Below are 19,136 nucleotides of genomic sequence, written 5' to 3'. Positions count from 1 at the left end.
TTAGCCAAATCTTTATAAAATTGTGAATAAATAATTCGAACTGTTAATTTTAGACTTTCAAATTAATACAATACTCAGAAAATAGAAATCTATCTTAATTTCCAGATTAATGTTGATTGCTGTTAGTGTTAGGATTTTCCAGAATTAAGCATAAGTAGAGAAATGAACAGAATGAACTCACAACACACAAATACCCTGGGAAAACCTCCTAGGAGGAAAAACCCAGCAAGAAAGATCCTCGGATCTGATTATGTATTGAGCATAATGTTCTCATTACAACACTTATCTCTGATTGTTGTCCAAACAGCAAGTTGCCAAGGTGATGAAGAATGATGCACTAGCTGTAGATGACCAAGAAACCAATCAGCAAAAGATGACTTCAACAGGCTGAAGCAGCATTATAACCAACTGTCCTTGGAGTTCACCAAAGAGCAGATTCGCCAAGTGTAGGAAGGCAGATCGCATTTGGGAGAAGAGCATATCGCATTTGCTGGTGATGTGTGAAAAAAAATGAATGTCTTACCTCATCTTGAAGTTGACATATATATATATATATATATATATATATATCTTCCTCTTGGCAGTAGACCTCTAGGTCTGCTTGCATTAATTAATATTCTTTTATTAATTCCTTTTTCCCACGTTTGGTGTATGGGTTCAGCCCTTATCCCTTAGCACGTTTCATTTGGGTGAGAGACACATAGTGTGGCGTGAGTTATAGGGTCGACCCTATTAGAGGATGGCGTGTGGGAAGGGCCCAGCCCTAAAGGGTACACGTTATCCTTTCAAGATAAAGGGCCCAGCCCTTAAGGGCGGAATCCAATGTTGCCTTAGGCAATTGGAATCCACTCTTCACCCTAATTAAAACTAACACTCCCTCTTAATTAGGGAGAAGAGAATATAATCAGAATATCACTGTCTTCCATCTTGCACACAAACAAAGAATGGATTACATAATTAGAACATAGTAGACTTCCATCTTGCACACAAGCATAGAATGGAATTACATAACAAAAATCTTCCATCTTGCACACAAGCATAGACTGGAGCCACCTTACATTGCCCGCAAAGGGTGGCGAGGATCTTTTCTACCATCTTACATTGCCCACAGAGGATGGTAACAATTACTCTGCTCCCTGAGAAGACTACCACCTTACATTGCCCGCAGAGGGTGTGGTGGATGCAACACAATGCTTCACTAAGATTGAGACTCCCTCTCAAACAAGGTTTCATTTTTTGAAATCCCAAGCCTGTCTCTGAAGTACACAAACTTCACCTTGGATAGAGGCTTGGTAAGGATATCTGCAATCTGATCATCATTGTTGACATACTTCAGCTGAATAGCACCTCTTTGCACCATATCACGAATGAAGTGATAATGAGTTTCCACATGTTTTGACCTGTCATGGAACACAGGATTGACTAACATCTTTATGCAACTCTGATTATCACAATGAATGATTGTGGGTTTCCAAGGTTGTCCAAACAACCCAGCAAGAAGTTTACAAAGCCATACTGCTTCCCTAGAAGCAACACTTGCAGCAATATACTCAGCTTCAGTTGTACTTAGTGCCACTGAGGATTGTATTCTGCAAGCCCAAGAAATCACTGCACATCCTAGGTTGAAGCAGATGCCTGAAGTACTTTTCCTATCTTTTACACTTCCTACCCAATCTACATCTGAGTAACCTTCCAGGGTTATTGGAGTTTTCATTGGATACTTCAACCCAAAGCCAACTGTGCCTCGCAAGTATCTCAGGATGTGCTTGGCTGCAACAAGGTGAACATGTTTGGGCATGCTCATGAACTGGCTGAGAGCATTCACTGCATTGCATATATCTGGTCTAGTGTTAACTAGATACATCAATGATCCAATCAACTGCTTGTACTCAGAAGGATCTGCAAAATCAGAGTTAGCTGCAGAAACACTCAACTTCTTTAAGTTAGATTCCATAGGAGTAGACATAGGTTTACAATCCATCATTCTAAATCTTTTCGGAATATCAATAGTATAATTTCCTTGACTTAAGAAAAATTCGATAGGTCTTTGCCATACTTCTAGACCTAGAAAATAATGCATTAGACCTAAATCCTTCATTTCAAATTCTGAAGCTAATTCTTTCTTACATCTACTAATGAGTTCATCTTTACCAGTAAGAAATAAATCATCCACATATAGAACCAGAATTAACATTTCACCATTAGATACTTTAAAGTAAATGTTAGAATCAGCATCATTTTTACAAAACCCTAAGCTTACCAAGTACTTATCAATTCTTTCATACCAAGTTCGAGGGGCCTGTTTGAGGCCATATAGTGTTTTCTTTAATCTGCAAACATAAGTTTCTCTTTCATGGACCTTGTAACCCTCAGGTTGTTCAATATAGACTTCTTCCTCAATGACTCCATTAAGGAAGGCAGTCTTAACATCGATTTGATGTACCTTCCAACCTTTAGCTGCAGCAATGGCTATTATAGTTCTAATAGAAGTATATCTAGCAACAGAAGCAAATGTTTCTTTATAATCTATGCCTTCCTTTTGAGAAAAACCACGAGCTACAAATCTAGCTTTATATTTCTCAATACTACCATCAACATTATGTTTAATTTTAAATAACCATTTAGAGGAAACAACAGATTTACCTTTAGGTCTAGGCACAATATCCCAGACATCATTCTTGATGATTGACTGATATTTTTCATCCATGGCTAACTTCCAGGCATGATGGTTCAAGGCTTCTTCAACATTGCATGGCTCAGACTCAATGAGATTGCTCATCAATGCAACGTGGTTGGAGAATACTTGAGGTCTCTTGCTTTCTCTGAAGGTACCACTGGGGGCTGCAAATCTTTCAGCTTCTTGAATGGTGTTTCTCACCCAAAGTGGCCTCTTTTTGCTGACCACAATGTCACCACGTACATCCGTGGGAATCATAGGCTCGGGTGGGTCATCATGCACTTCTTGAGGTGGAGGCACAACATACTCCCTTTGAATCTCAAAGTTAGTATCAACATTCATATCTTGATTATCATTAGCCTCATCAATCACACCTTTTGACTTCTTAAATGCAATATCTTATTCAAAAATAACATCCCTACTTACCTCAACATACCTTTGACTTGGAACGAAGATCTTGAAAGCTTTGGAGGATTCACTATATCCAACTAGCATTCCTTTCTTTCTGGAGGGTTCCAACTTAGTTCATTTTTTTTTAGGCACATGAACATATACAGAACTTCCAAAAATTCTCAAGTGGCTGATGTCAGGTTTGGATCCTAAGAAGGCTTCTTCATGAGTCATATTCTTTAGAACACGGTGGGAACATCTATTCTGAATATAGACCGATATTTTAGAAGCCTCAGCCCAAAGAAAGGTCTGCAAGTCTTGATCATGGATCATGGCCTTTGCAACCTCAACAATAGTCCTATTTTTTCTTTCAGCAACTCCATTTTGCTAAGGGTTGTAGGGAACATAAAACTCCCTCTTAATTCCTGACTCAATACAAAAGTCATAAAAACTGTCAGAGGTATACTCACCTCCATTGTCAGACCTTAAGCATTTAATTCTTTTACCAGAGATGTTTTCAGCCAATGCCTTAAATTCTTTAAATCTACTTAAGACTTCATTAGATTCTTTAATCTTTAAGAAATAGATCCAAGTTTTCTTAGAGAAATCATCTATGAATATTACATAATAAAGAAATCCACTAGGGGATGCTATAGACATAGGGCCACATAAATCAGAATGAACAAGTTCTAGTTTTTCTTTAGCTCTACTTTCACTTTTATGAAAAGGACTTTTAACATTTTTACCCATAGCACAACCTTTACATGAATCATCATGGAATTTACTGAGTTTAGGCATACCTTTAACTATCTTTCCAAGAGAGGAGAAGAGCTTGAAAGTGTAAGTGTCCAAGCCTTCTATGCCATAGCTCACAAGATTCAAGGGTCTCATTAATGAGGGCTTGAACAAGGTTAGAGAAAAGCTTATACAAACTATCATATCTATTTCCAATAACACGAGCAGATTTAAAACTAGATTTCTTAGGCCAAGCAAGTATTTTACCCTCAGAAAATGCTACTTGATAACCTTTATCTTCTAGAGCAAAAATAAAAATTAAGTTTCTTTTAATTCCAGGATCAAATAAGATATCACTAAGGTTAAGTGAAATACCAGAGTCTAAATTTAAAAAAGTAATGCCAGAACCTCTTACCGAATATCGAGCATCGTCACCAATTACCACATGTAGACTGGTATCCTTTTCTACTAAGTCTGAGAAATGTTCACGGTAGCCTGTGATGTGTCTGGAAGCACCACTATCAATTAGCCATGTGTTACTATCTGAAGGTGTGTTGCTTGATAAGGCAGAGATGAATAAGAAGTCTTCATTTTGTTCTGATACTTCATTTAGGCTGGCTTCCTTTTGCATGGGTTCATTCTGACATTCTTTAGCATAGTGACCATATTTGTCATATCTGAAACATAGAACACGAGAGAGATCTCTTGGCTTCTTCCAAGAATACTGAGAGCTAGGTGGTCTGAAATCTCTACTCCTCTTGAGATTATTCTTTTTCCAATTACCACCTTTCTTGCATTGGGCTGCAAGCATATGTTGATCATCCACTTGAAGACTTTTGAGTTTTCCCCTTGTGGCAAAGCGAGATTCCTCATGAAGGCAATCGTTCCAAAGACGATCAAAGGTTGGGAATTCAGATCTCCCACTTATGGATTGAATGAATGAATCCCATGAGTCTGGAAGACCATTTAATGATATCATGACAATATCTTTGTCTTCAATGTCATGACCAATCGTGCCTAGTTGATCTTTAGTTCTGAGATCTTTATGAAGTAAGACATAACTGAATCTTCCTTTGCCATTTTAATATGAAGTAATTGTTGCCTTAATGCAATTGCCCTACTGAGGTTATTGATCTCATAAATACCTTCTAAATGTTTGAATATCTCTCTAGTTGTAGTGAACTTGGAGATGGAGGTGACAAGGTGAATTCTAACTGAGTCAATGATGAGCTTTCTGGCTTTGAGGGCATTCCTTTTGAATTGCTTTAATTCTTCTTGATTTGTGGGCACAATCAGCTCTTTGTCTTGCACAAACTGTAGGAGATCATCTTCTTCAAGAGCAAGCAGGATGCGAACCTTCCAGGCAGCAAAGTTAAGAGCCCCTTCGAGCCTATCTTCAACTTCCAGTCATGTCATTGTCCTGACTAAAAATGAAACAGCAAACTAAAATAAAAGGCTACTAAAATCTGAAAGTTAATATATATATGTATGTATGTAACCTAGAGCTCTGATACCATGTTAATTTTAGACTTTCAGATTAATACAATACTCAGAAAATGGAAATCTATCTTAATTTCCAGATTAATGTTGATTGCTGTTAGTGTTAGGATTTTCCAGAATTAAGCATAAGTAGAGAAATGAACAAAATGAACTCACAACACACAAGCACCCTGGGAAAACCTCCTAGGAGGAAAAACCCAGCAAGAAAGATCCTCGGATCTGATTATGTATTAAGCATAATGTTCTGATTACAACACTTATCTCTGATTGCTATCCAAACAGCAAGTTGCCAAGGTGATGAAGGATGATGCCCTAGCTGTAGATGACCAAGAAACCAATCAGCAGAAGATGACTTCAACAAGCTGAAGCAACATTATAACCAAATGTCCTTGGAGTTTACCAAAGAGCAGATCCGCCAAGTGTAGGAGGGCAGATCGCATTTAGGAGAAGAGCATATCGCATTTGCTGGTGATGTGTGAAAAAAAATGAATGTCTTACTTCATCTTGAAGTTGACATATATATATATTCCTCTTGGCGGTAGACCTCTAGGTCTGCTTGCATTAATTAATATTATTTTATTAATTCCTTTTTCCCACGTTTGGTGTATGGGTTCAGCCCTTATCCCTTAGCACGTTTCATTTGGGTGAGAGACACATAGTGTGGCGTGAGTTATAGGGTCGGCCCTATTAGAGGGTGGCGTGTGAGAAGGGCCCAGCCCTAAAGGGTACACGTTATCCTTTCAAGATAAAGGGCCCAGCCCTTAAGGGCGGATTCCAATGTTGCCTTAGGCAATTGGAATCCTCTCTTCACCCTAATTAAAACTAACACAAACATCCAAGAAATATTTGAATTTGTTTCTTGCCTTTCAGAATGTGAGGTTGAAGCCTTATTTTTACTCACTTTAAATGTAAACCAAGAAAAACAATATAATTTTTTCCTAATAGCCATTTTATTAGCTGATTAATTGATTCCATTTTCTTTTATGGCTATAAATAATTGCTTCAGAAGCTATACATTTTCATCAGTGTTGTAAAAACAACCAATTACATTGTTATATACATTGCACAAAATTCTTTGAGATGCTTGAGGGTTTGATCTATCATTTTTTGGAAATAATTCAGCATAATGAACAAACCAAACGGCATGGCATTCCACCCGTATAAGCCTTGAGGAATAGGGAATGCTGTTTTATACTTATCTTACTCTTTAATATCTTCTTTGTGGCAATCATCCTTATCAAATCTGAGCGGAATGGAATAGGATAATTTAAAGGAAGAATAGTCTTCTTCAAAACTTTATAATCGATACAAAACCTTTTCTTTCCTCTGGCTTGTTTTGCACATTCGTTTACCGAGAATGTTGGGCATGAAATGGACTTTTGTTTTCTCCAGTGAAGCCTCCTTCTAATAATTCATTTAGATGCTGATCCAACTCTTTCACTTCACTTGGATAAAGGAGATAGACAGGTTCATGTGGAATAATATGTTTGCATTCTATATTTATTTGTATGTAGCATTCTTTTTTCTAGCTTGTCTAGAACTTCAAAGGAGTCATACTGCAACATTCATTTTCAGAACTTTGTTTTATTTCAAGAATCTATATTCCATTTTTTGCTCAATCTTTCTTTTCTTTTCTCCTTTTTCTGCTAAAGAATCTAATGTCGCTCTTGGACTTCTTTTTTCTATTCCTTTTGTTCAAGTCTATGCTTAGCAAATTTTAAAATTGTAACCTTAATTTGCTAACCATTGTTCCTTAAGTATATCTGAGTGTTTTTCAAAACAAAAGGTTTATATCTGGTCACAAATATGTCTCCAAGTAAAACATTATTGCCCATATCATTAAACTCTAAAAGATCTGTAATTAATTTCTTACCATTAATGATAACATGGACATTTTGTGCACACCTCACAATATTTACAAATACTAATATATGCTAAATTTTAATATTGCAGATTTTAGCAGTGCTTCCAAGAGTAAAATAAGTTTGCATGCTCTAGCAAAGTTATGTTGTCGTCCTAAAACTATTATTCTAAGTTTCTAACACAAGATTTTCCAACCCAAAAAATGCTATTAAAAGACCAAACTTTTTAAGAACTTCAGGTCACGCATGGTGAAAAAACTTGGCTATTCTCACATTTTCAATTGACAATGTGAGTGTGGATCTCAACTCTCATCCCTTCCCCCCCTTGTAATAAGGCAGTTCATATATCCAACAGACATGCTGTAGTTGTGGTTCAACAATGGCCAGGTGCATTTTTGCATGACCCGATGTTTACAAATCATATATTAAAAGCTTGCACAGTACAGAATTGGCTCTCCCGTTCCTCAATAAGGGACTCATATCAACCTGTTGCACGATCCTGTTGCCGTTTCCCTCAATGTCAACTAATGATCGTCAATCGAATCTTGTTCCTTGTTCGACTGATCTAAATGACAGTGAGATTTGTTCAGCCGGTCAAATTCAATCAAACATGTCACTAAATATCTTCGCCCATCATCAATCTCCAAGCCACATGCAGGGTTGGATGTCAAATCTCAATAAGTTTTGAATATAATAAAATATGTTGCAAACAGTTCAAGTAGATATGGAATAACAATCATAAGATGCATTCCGACCTGACCCATAATAAAACAGCTATCCTAGCTTAACCCCAAACTCAAAATTTAACAAGCAAACACAATTGCAAAAACCAAAAACCATAGTTACCAGGAACCGCCACTAAAATTAGGGTATTCGAGTAAATGGATAAGGGTATGGCCATATTATATGTAAATGTGATCACCAGGGACTCTATGTCCAGAGACAGTTATGTGGTTCACATTCTATAATGGTGTTTCCTGGCAACTACGCTTAAAACTAAACGATTCGTAAAACAGAATCTGAAAAGCTTACTCTGAAACGGCTATCATATCAAGCAGCTGCTCCACAGAATTCTATAATGGAGTTTCCTGGCAACTACGCTTAAAACTAAACGATTCGTTAAAAAGAATCTGAAAAGCTTACTCTGGAACCGCTATCATATCAAGCAGCTGCTCCACAGAATCATCTAAGGGCCCCGTCTTCTTCTCAATCTCCTCCTGGTCCTCCTTCAACCAAAGAATCGCTTCAACCCTCTGCCTCAAAACCTTAAAATCCTTAGCCAGCCTCTCCACAGTATAAACCTTAGGATTCTCTTTGTGCAGCCTGTACATCTCCTGCTTCTCTGAGTCCATCAAATAAGTTCCCCTCAGCCCGGGCTCCCTCACCTGCCTCAACAAAATGTCCATCTCTTCAACCCTATCTTCTATACTGCCCATAGACTTCTCGTTTTCTGCGTATTGTTGCTCAATCTTTGCCCATACTTCGCTATCTTCAAAAGAGCCTTTTTCTTTTCCTCCCTTTTCTTTGTTGGGCTCCAAGGAAATCAAGCCCTGATCGATGTTTTCAACGGGACGACCGACGGCTTCTACTGCTTCTTCGGATTCTTCTTCTGTTATCCTTGGATTCCATGATGAATCTGTGCGCTCAAAGGAGGGATCGAAATCTGGGTTTTGTTGTCTGCTTTGCCAGGGGTGGTCCCATGGATCTGTGAGCTTCGAACCTGGGTCATTTCCTGAGCCATTGCCGCTGCAGAAATTTCTAGGTGCTAGGACTTGAAGGAAGATTCTGCTGGAAGGATTTGTTATTGAACAGGTCCTTTGAACTAGGGTTTTGCTCAGAAGGGTTTTGCTGATCAATGGAAGTAATCTCTGCATTATAATTCTTAGGATGGATTTTTCTTCCTTGGCTATGAAGATTTATATAAGTGTTTCAACGATCATTCTTCTCGAAATGGTGAGAATTATTCATAAAACAAATTGATCATTGGGTTTCAGTGTAGTTGTCTTTGATTTTCTGTAATCTTAATTCTGAGAAGAACTCAAAAGCTTTGCCATTACCAAGCACCTACTGAAGATTTAAAAAAAGAGGTTTTCCTCAACACTAGACATTTCTTGAAGTCTTTATAGTGAAAGAGTACATTAGCCGTCATATGGTATATGGGATTTTGATTTATTTTTTAGTTGTTTTCGTATGTGACTTAACTTCTTATAGCTTTTGATCTTATTTCTAGATAGTAACGATGCACGTTGTGGAATTAGTTATGCGCACGAAGGTCAAAAAGTACGCATTTCAAAGTGTTGCCTGATACCTAACTAAAGATGTTCCAATAACCATCAACTCAAAATCGCTAGTACTTGTTGACAAATATCCCAATAGTGACGCACAAATGAGCCAATTATGAACAAAAAATTACAAAAAATAATCAGCTATTGATACAAAACAAATTTATAAATGGTGTTTTCACTATGACGGCTATTGGGGGGTCAACATGACAATTAGGTGACGATTATTGGAACTATGTTATCTATTGGTGCTCTTTCCCTAGTTCATGTCAGTTCGTGATATTTTTTTACACTTGTGTTGCCAAATCTTGTTTAGATTTAGAAAAATTATTTAATTAGTTTTGATTATTTATAATGATTTGTAAATATGAAAACTTGAATTAGATCGAGAATTTAGATATCTAAGACAACTAAGCTTTGAGAATCTTAGGGTATAGTACATCTATTATATAGTTTAAATTTGTTATTTTGTCAAATGTTGAGTTTATTATTTTATACTCACACAAATTTTAACTTGCATGTATATTTATATCTTAAAAATAAGGTGATGTTAAGAAACATCTTTGGGAAGCTATTATCTATAGACAAAAAATAAGAAGCTTCCTTGATAACAATTAGGTCCTTAGGATTGACTTAAGAAACCAAAATAGAGAATTTTAGGTGTTGATGTTTAGAAGTGATTATCTTTGATGCAACTAAAACTAATGTCATTGAGATTAACATGTGTGTGATTGAATTTGTAAATGAGATGTTGTTGATCAATAACCAATGATAAACCCATGACCATCTAAGATAGGTAGTTCTAAAAGGGGAATCCTTTAAGAATGTAATTTTTTTTGTAACAGTCACATTAATTACATTCCTACAAAGTGGTCTAAAAAATAGAGGTGGAAGAGTGAAGTATGCACTTTTCTTCTCTACAATTTGCCCCCGCTTTAGTTTGTGTGTAAACTAAGTGAGCAAGCATGTCATAGTAGAAACAAAGGAAATAATAGTTACAAAAAGAATATAGAATTTCTTGAATTCATAAATATAAGCAATCAAACTATATGTGTGCACCCTTTGTCCCTAACATGGAGTGTGTCCATTGCCCCTAATGTATTGTTGAAGAAAAAAGCACCAACCAGTGAAACTATTCATAAACTAGAAATAGAATTAGTAATAATATTACCTTGAATTGTGTGTACAATAAAGGAGTGCCCACAAATCAAGGAGGGGAGAGAAAATAGAAATGAAAGTTATAAAAGAAAAAAGTATGTGAGATTATAGGAGCAAAAATTGATTAAGAAGAGTATAATACACAAAACAAAATAGAAGGAAAGATCTTGGACAAAAGCCAAGGTAATATAAGATTATGCAAGTTCACCAAAACATAGGAAAATAAAACATCCAGAGATTAATAAATTAATGTTTATACCCTAAATTAATTAAATGAGTTGAGATTGATTAATGTAATATAATAAGTTGAGTAATATGATATTGATAAATTAAAGGTGAGAAGGATTAGGGCTTTCTTAGAAATCGGAGCAATATTATCTTTGATTATTTTCATGCTACAATAGAAACATATAATTAAAATTCAAAATTATATTTAGATTAGAGATTGAAGATTATTACAATATGAGAATTATGGAACATGAAGGTATTGCCCATAATATAGTGTAAGTGTCACATTTCTATCTAGGAAGTACAATTTAATCCAATGCTAATTTTGTCCTTCAAATCCTACAAAAAAAAGATTTTCTCTAATATATTTCATGTTTATAGAACAAGGTGGTGATAAAAAGAACCATTGGAAACCTTTTGTTTATAGAGGGAAGTACAAAACTTTCTTGTTGATAATCAACCTCCTTCGATTGATTTAACAAGAACAAAATAATGAAACATAGAATTATAGATGTTGATATCTTGATGTAGCTATATCTAATGCAATTGAGTACGACGTCAATAAAACTGAGACGTGTGTGATTGAATATTTAAATGTAAGATATCACTATTCATTAATCAATAGTGGAATTGTCACATGACAAGTCCTTAAATACATAATTCTAAACACACAAGTTTAGATGTGTTAGAGTCACTTAAGGACATAAGCTCCCAAGATTACCTACATAAACAAAAATAAGCTTCTACAGGAGAGAGAAAAGTAATAGTGTGAATTTGCAATAAAGGATGCAAAATATATTAGATCAATATGATCAATGATGTACATGTACAGTCTATGCAATACAATGAAATGTACATGTGAGACCTTGTTTATATATACAAGTTTGAGAGATGGGAATAACTAGGATGATGATGTAAGTATTTTAATCCTATGTCAAGTGACAATTAGGGGATCAAACCATATGTCTACAAGAGACTTCTAGAAAGATTCCTAACTCACTAAGTAGACTTAACATGTGAACATGTGTGAAAAGGTCTTAACTAGGAATTAGTTAGATAATCTAACGTGTTCATGTTATAAGAGGGGAAATGGGTAGGAAATACCCCTATTCACACCAACGTCCCCCTTTAAGTGCATTTTAGGAGAATGATGAACAAATGTTGTAGAGGAGGGGATTTGCTACCCTCAAGATGATGAGATCTCAAGGAACAAATCGGCCTTCGCTACCTTACTTTACTGTCGCTTTGGTGAGCCAGAGGGATCAACAATAGAATAGAAACAAAACTATCCTAATATACAAATTATTAAATAATGAAAGCATATAAAATGATAAAAGTTATTATAACTATAAAAGGATTAATATTAACAAAATCTACATTTTACAGTTGATATGGCAGAGTCTTGGGCTTAGGACACTAGCACGCCATGGGAACGTTTGTGCGTCACGCTATCGTCTATATTAACAAAGAATAGAAAACTACCAAAAACTACTTTGAATCAACTCCATGCTTCTTGAATCTATTTGCCACCTATGCACACTCAGACAAGTGAAAAATGTTGGGGTTGTATAGGGGCTTGCCTCAGTGAGACCCCCGTTTTGGTGTTTCCACCTCCATGGACAACTAGATAGATAGATTTGGATAAAAAGATAAATTTACAGCGTAATAGAAATAAACCCCGCTTAATAGCTTAGAAAACCCCTATTATAAGAGATACAAAGATAAATAAATAATGTGATTGAAATAAACCCTGCTTAATGGAGGAAAACCCCTAATATAATAGATACAAAGATAAATAGCTAATGCAATAGAAACTAACCCCGCTTAATAGAGGAAAACCCCTATCACTAAAGACATATTGATAAATGGACTAAATGCACCTGGATAATAGATACATTCAAAGATTTGATAGCAATATAGTATCAAGATACAATAGATAAGAAAGAGGAAGAAGCATTACACAACCAAGACCCTCTCTTGAGATGATAGTGTGGTTGTATTCTGAGAGAAGATCAAGTTGTTGCAGTGTTGAGTGTGTATTTTGATAGAGCTTCGCTTAGAGTCCCAAAGAAAGAGAGCCAATAATGAGTTATTGCAAAAATGAGGAAGAATGAAGGGATTTGTTACTTAGCATGGGCGGGAATGACTATTTCAAATGTGCATAAGCAAAGGGACATGTGTCGACGAAGTTTTGATGCAGATATGCCAATTTGAATATGGGATATTCTTGAGACATTTACACATTGTGCTATCATCTAGACAAGATAGCGAGTTGGCTAGCATTACTTCGTCTTCAGTATCCATGATGTCAAAATGGTAAAATTTCAATCATGAACTGTCGTCATAAATGCACCAAGCACAATGCAAAAGTGTAATAAATACACTAGGTGCAATTTGTGACACTACAAATGCAAATCATGCAGAGAGGCAAATATGGGTCCTAACTACTAGTCCATGTTAGTTACCCATGTACAAAAGCAATCTCTCACAAATGGAGAAAAGGAGAAAACCTTGTGGGACAAAGCTACTCACCAAAAGAGAGAAAACATAAGAAAAAAATTCTCTAGATGATGTGAAGGACAAAACCCCATGTGAGGGAAAACTTCCCTTTATAAGAGAAAAGAAGAGAGACCATGGAGTCTCCCCTTAATCTAGGATCAATACCAATGATAGACGGTAGAAACTAAATGTAAAAGATGGTCCACAATCATTTAACAACATTGCTCCTTTTAGAAAGAAACAAAACCAAAGGTGAATGGATGATGTCTTCCCATTCCAAAAAGGAAAATGTAATAAAAATGATGAAGAATGTCTCTGAAAACCTCTCAAATATTCCCATGTCAATGCTAAAAGTTTCCCTTTTAAATTGGGCGTTCTAGGCCATGTTATGCCTAGCATATCTGTTTCCCCATTTGGTTTCCTTGAGTCAAATATGGCCCCCCCTTTTTTTTCTTTTTGGTGTCGACCTCGGAACTCCGGAGTCCCGGAATCCTGAGGTCCCCTCCCTTTTTGGGTTTTACCTTGGAACTCTGGAATCTCGGAGTCCCGAGGTTCTTTTTGGTTTCACCTCGAAACTCTAGAGTTCCGAGGTTCCTTGTTGTTCCGACCTTGGAACTCTGGAGTCCTGGAGCCCCGAGGTGGTTTTGGTTTTCCTCTCTGTCGACCCCAGAACCTCGAAACCCCGGAGTCCCGGGGTCATGTTTATGGTTTTCGTATGGAAGGGTTTTGGGAGGCTATATATAGGAGATAATGAACTTTTTGAGTTCATTTGTGCATTTTAGTGTTTCTCCTCCCTAGCTCCAAGTCGCGAATCCCCAGACTCCCGAACTCTCTCTTTTGGCGTCCATTTGATTTTCGATTCACCAGGTTGGTGAATTAGTTTTATCTACTTGTGTTTTTATAGATTAGATGTCTTTTCATGTTTTTGTTTCCTTTTTTTGTTGTTGTTGTTCTTTTGTGTTTGTTGTTTGTGGGCGTGCCCTAGCCTTCCACCCCGGATCCCCGGAGTTCCAAGTTTCGCCTAGCCTTCCACCCCAGATCCCCAGAGTTTCGAGCCTTTTTCCTTTGTGCTTACCCCGGGACCCCGAAGTCCCGAAATGGATCAAGTTTTATGTTTAGTATTGAGGATTAAACTTTGTGTTTTGTCTGCAGGTTACAGTGGTTAGACAAACTCATCTGCCAACAAGAGAGGTAAAGAAATTGACAGACTTCCAACCACCATGAAGTACCAATATCAGGGACAGGTCCATGTTTCGAAGTTGGACGATCAAATTAAATGGGTCACGGACACCAAAGCAGGAACATAGAGATTGGGGATATTGGGACCCAATTGGATAAACCTAATCTAGATGCTCTCCACCGAAGGATCAAGAGGTCAGGTCTTGTGGAAGCTACTGTATTCCCACAGTCGCTTCAAGCACCAAAGTTTATAATGACCATCGCTCCATTTTATAATCCAGGGATCAGAAAGTGCATGGATGCACATGGAAAGACTGTTATTGACTTGTCACTGGATATGCTGGGATTCATCTTCGGAATCCCAACTAGGGAAGAGGTATTCTTACTAACAAAAGAAGAGGCCTTGAAAACATGGAACGAGAAGGTATCAGCCAACAAAAGACACATGAATACCAACTGGTTGGAAGAGGAGAGGAAAACAGGGCTCAAGGCTACAGAGATCCTGAGGGAAAACTTCAAAGAGCCTCAGAGGGACTTGATTATTATGCTCAGCAGGGCCTTCGGCAAGCCTGACTGCAAGCATTTCCACCCTTGGATGTTCTAATTTATGAGTACCATATTGGTAGGAAAGTAATACTTTGATTGGTCGCAAATCCTTTCTGACAACATCTGTAAGCAGATGAAGGAGGTGCAACATACCCAGAAGTTCTTTTTCATGTCCTATGTCATTTGGGTAGCTGCCAGAGCTAGAAAGTTTCCAGGCCTACAGGTAGAAGGGCAGTTAGGAGAGGCCAAGGGACAGAAGAAGATATGGGAATATTATTGCCAGCTCACTCTAACAAATGCAAAGACACACTTCAAGAGGGTTAATGATGCCTCCATTTTCCCTATAATCATTAAGTTGACTGGAGACGTAGGATATCGGATAAGCCCAGAAGCCATGGCTATTATCCGGGAGTGGGCATGTTGGTTCATCCAAAACCCACGCTCCACTTACATCGGAGTTAGTGGATTCACAGGGAATCCAATGATGTTGCCTCGTTATTGCAACGATAGGGTAATCTTGCTGGAGTATGTGAGACAAGTTCTTGGTCTCCAGTCACTGCTTCTTCTAAACACAAAATAGGTATTGACTTCTCAGTGTCCATTGGGTACTTCGCCTATTCTAAAATACAAGTGGCAAAGTTGGCCGAGCAAGAGCTTCAGGATTTGAACCTAAAAGAATATAATCATACTAGGGAATTTTATGATCCCTATGGGAAACTTAAGCAAGCTATTCCTAAGGCATATGAGGGGCATAGGTCCAGCTTGGAAGACTTTTGGGCCAACTTGCAGGATAGTTTTGAAGTCAAGGAGAAGAATTATAACAGGTTGTTTGTGCCACAGATTAGAGACTTTGGTATCAAGACTAATCTCCCTAAAGACCTAAGGGATGATGGAGAGTTACTCGATCCAATTTATAAAGAATCAGGGATAGACAAGAGGCCCCTCTCCCTAGTGAAATGGTCTGCAAGCGAAGATACAGATATGGAGAAGGTCTCCCAGGTAGTCATCAATAGGACTAAGCAATGGTTAAGCCAGAGGGTCAGACCCAGTGCATCAAAAACAAAGCAAAAGGAGTCCACTTGAGGGGTACCGCAATCAAGAGGCCATAAAGAGTATGCCCAAAAAATAAGGTTGGCTTCAAGACAGAATACCTCCACTGACCCAAGTGAGGAAGACAAGCCTCAAGAAAGCACTGAGGACTTGCTGAAGAAACTCCAAGAAAAGATGAAGGAGTCTGAACTACTAAAGAAGGCTGCAGACCTAGGGGTGACCGATGGGCTAAGTGTCGTCCCACTTGCCAGAGTTCTCCCACCAAGGACTGCTATAGGCCACACTAAGGAAGAAGATACTCAAGAACAGGAAGAGAACCTAGAAGCCGCCAAGGAGGTACCTGTTCAATCACCTTCCACAGGTACAACAAGTGCTTCGAGCACCGCTGCTCCGGCACCACCATTTGTTAATGTATCCACAAGGCAGCCCGGAGTGCAAGGTTTTACATCCACTACTGAGAAAGTAAAAATTAGAAATGTCGAGTCTGACTCTGACCAGGAGGAGGAGGATCTCAACCAACAACAGCCTCTAGGTAGTAAGCAAGAAGGAGGTGAAGCAAAGGATATCCTGAATGAAAGGTTGATTCTAACTCCTCAAGACCGAGAAGACTTGCTTAAGGATATAGAAGTCGGGCAAGTAGAGATGGAGCTAGGGAATGAAGAAATGGCATTCAATGAGGAAGTTAGTGGTGAGCTAGGAGAGTTACACAAACAACAAGCTCTCCAAGCTAACTTAGCCCACCAAATTTCATCATTCCAGGTTCCTGGCCAAACGGGAGCTGAAGCAGAGGAGCAAGTAGAGGAGCAAGCAAAGGTGCATGTTATAACTGCTGAGATTGTATCACATCAAGGTGATAAAGATAAAGATATACTAGAATGGTTAGAGTTTACCTTTGGAAAGAAAAAGAGAAAAGCAGAGCTTCCCAAGGTTACTCTACAACAAGCAATCACCGAGGAACCACCAAAGATTAAGAAGTTGAAGACGGTTCACCACCTGTCAAAAACTAGTTCCGGTGAAGTGATTGCAGATGTGGCGGTTCCATCGAAGGCCGAGGGACAAGCTTCTCCCAAATACCAAGTATCACAGATAAACCTAGGTAAGCAAACCAAGTGAGGAGAGTTAGATACCTTGGAACTAGCCACAAGCGTTGTCAGAGGGCGCGTGGAAAAGGAGCATAGCTCAAATGTAGAACTTAAAGCGCAACTTGGGCAGTATAAACACCTCTTGGTAGAAATGTGTAAACCCTTGGACTCCTGTACGACAAATGACCTACCTTCAACCTCATCCTTGCCAAAAGGAGATGTAAAGGCACTATTGGAGGTGAGATGAGTAGCTACGACCACTAAGTCTTGGACTCAGATGAATGCAACCAAAATTAGGTTGTTTCTACAGGACACGATGGAAACATACCGTAAAGTGGTACAGACAGGTGGAGCTTTGGCAACCCGTTCCACACAATGGGAGCGGAAGGAGAACACCTTTAATAAACAGCTCCGAAATTTGAAAAGGATATTACGGTTACGAGAATAGCTGATAATAAAAGAAGACCTCTTAGGAGGAGATAGTTGCGAGAATTTACAGTCCTACATATACATTTTGGAGCTGAAAGTAGAGATGTATCAGCAGTATGTCAAGGAGATGACAAGTATTCGGGACCCTCTTCTCAGAGAGATTTTGTCATATGAGAATTTTGTAACGAATATACTAGGGCCTTTTGGCCTCAGAATAGTTGATATTGGAATAATGGACTAGCAACAAGTTTTGAATCAATGGGATGCATATGAAACACAAAACTTAGGACCCGCTGCCTAGTTCGATACCGCCCTTATCGATAGATACACACAACTGATCACTCAGTGTCGGGAGGTGGCGGATATGGTAAAGGAGTTAGAGGAACAAGGAGTACATGCAGAGGAGACTTTGAAGAAGTATAAATTTAGAATTAAGCATGTAGCCAATCCGCCAGTCCAAGCAGTTGCATGTATAATTGAAAATTATAAGGCGTTTACCAAGAAATAAAAAGCTAGGCACACAATTGCTAAAGATAGCAAAGCTTTTTCTTGATTTTAAAACTGCTCCTCCTACTCAAGTCCCAATTTTGAAAGAAATCCTGCATGGTTACGAAAACGTGGCTCACCCGGCATGGTCTTTGTAATGCTCATGCAGCGTCCGTTTCATAGTTGTTAAGTGGACTGTCTAGGCAGAAACTTGCAAGTTAACTGCGACTCCTAATTTTAGTTCTTAATTTAGGGTAGAATTATTTCCTAAATAATAGGGTGAAAAACTTCTATAAATTGAGAAGTTGAATTCATTTGTAAGGGTCCCCAAATTGATGATTTGTGGCCCACTTAGAGATTTTTAGAGATTTTTTGCAGATTGTTAAGAAGTTTGAGTTATTTTTGCTGTACATTCATGGAGATTAATATGAAAAGCAGCTTGTAGATTGCCTGATTTACATCTATATTCTACCAAATTGTTCTGTGTAATTGGTAACGTCTATTATTTTGAGTTAGCAACGTGGTAATCTTTTTTGTCTATTATGATATGAACCATATTGTGCACGTCAGTGGCGTATGGGAATTACTGTGATAGGCCATATTGTTGATGATTCTATATCCATAGATTTGTGAAATTGATGATTTTTACAGGTTTTATGGAAGTTCGTTGTTGAATGCTAACTTGGATAATATCTGATAATCGCTCAAATTGCAAGGAACTAATTGAATAGTTTATTGAGTTGTCATTGTATTAATCTTTATTGTTATTTTCTTGTTTCCCTTACACTTCGCATTTTATTTCCCCAGAAAGTCTTAAATCATAAAATACAAAAAAAAAAAGAAGAAGTGCAATTGTTCGTAAACCAGCGAGATTTAGTTCTAACCAACAAGCCCCTTTACATGTATAACTACATCAACCATTGAGCTATCCATCACCGTCGAGACCCGACTACAGAGACCTTGGGGTAGTGAGTTATTCTAAACCTGTTACTTTTTAGGAGAGGTGGTGAGTGTTTGCATAAACTACCTGACT

At 37.8% G+C, this 19,136-nt stretch overlaps 1 protein-coding gene across 1 annotated transcript in view; it reads right to left on the bottom strand.

Moving 5' to 3' along the window:
- LOC131071980 (protein GAMETE CELL DEFECTIVE 1, mitochondrial) overlaps nt 1-9,281 on the bottom strand; it is a 35,691-nt gene extending 26,410 nt beyond the window's left edge. Inside the window, exon 1 of the mRNA XM_058007978.2 lies at nt 8,308-9,281. Coding sequence (XP_057863961.1) covers nt 8,308-9,038 — 731 coding nt within the window. The 5' untranslated portion in view covers nt 9,039-9,281. The remainder of the gene's footprint in view (nt 1-8,307) is intronic.
- Nucleotides 9,282-19,136: the final 9,855 nt, after the last annotated feature.

Source organism: Cryptomeria japonica, chromosome 1, assembly GCF_030272615.1.
Source record: "Cryptomeria japonica chromosome 1, Sugi_1.0, whole genome shotgun sequence".
Classification (NCBI taxonomy): Eukaryota; Viridiplantae; Streptophyta; class Pinopsida; order Cupressales; family Cupressaceae; genus Cryptomeria; species Cryptomeria japonica.
The sequence above is the reverse complement of the archived record's forward strand: the minus strand, read 5'-3'. Positions and strand labels throughout refer to the sequence as shown.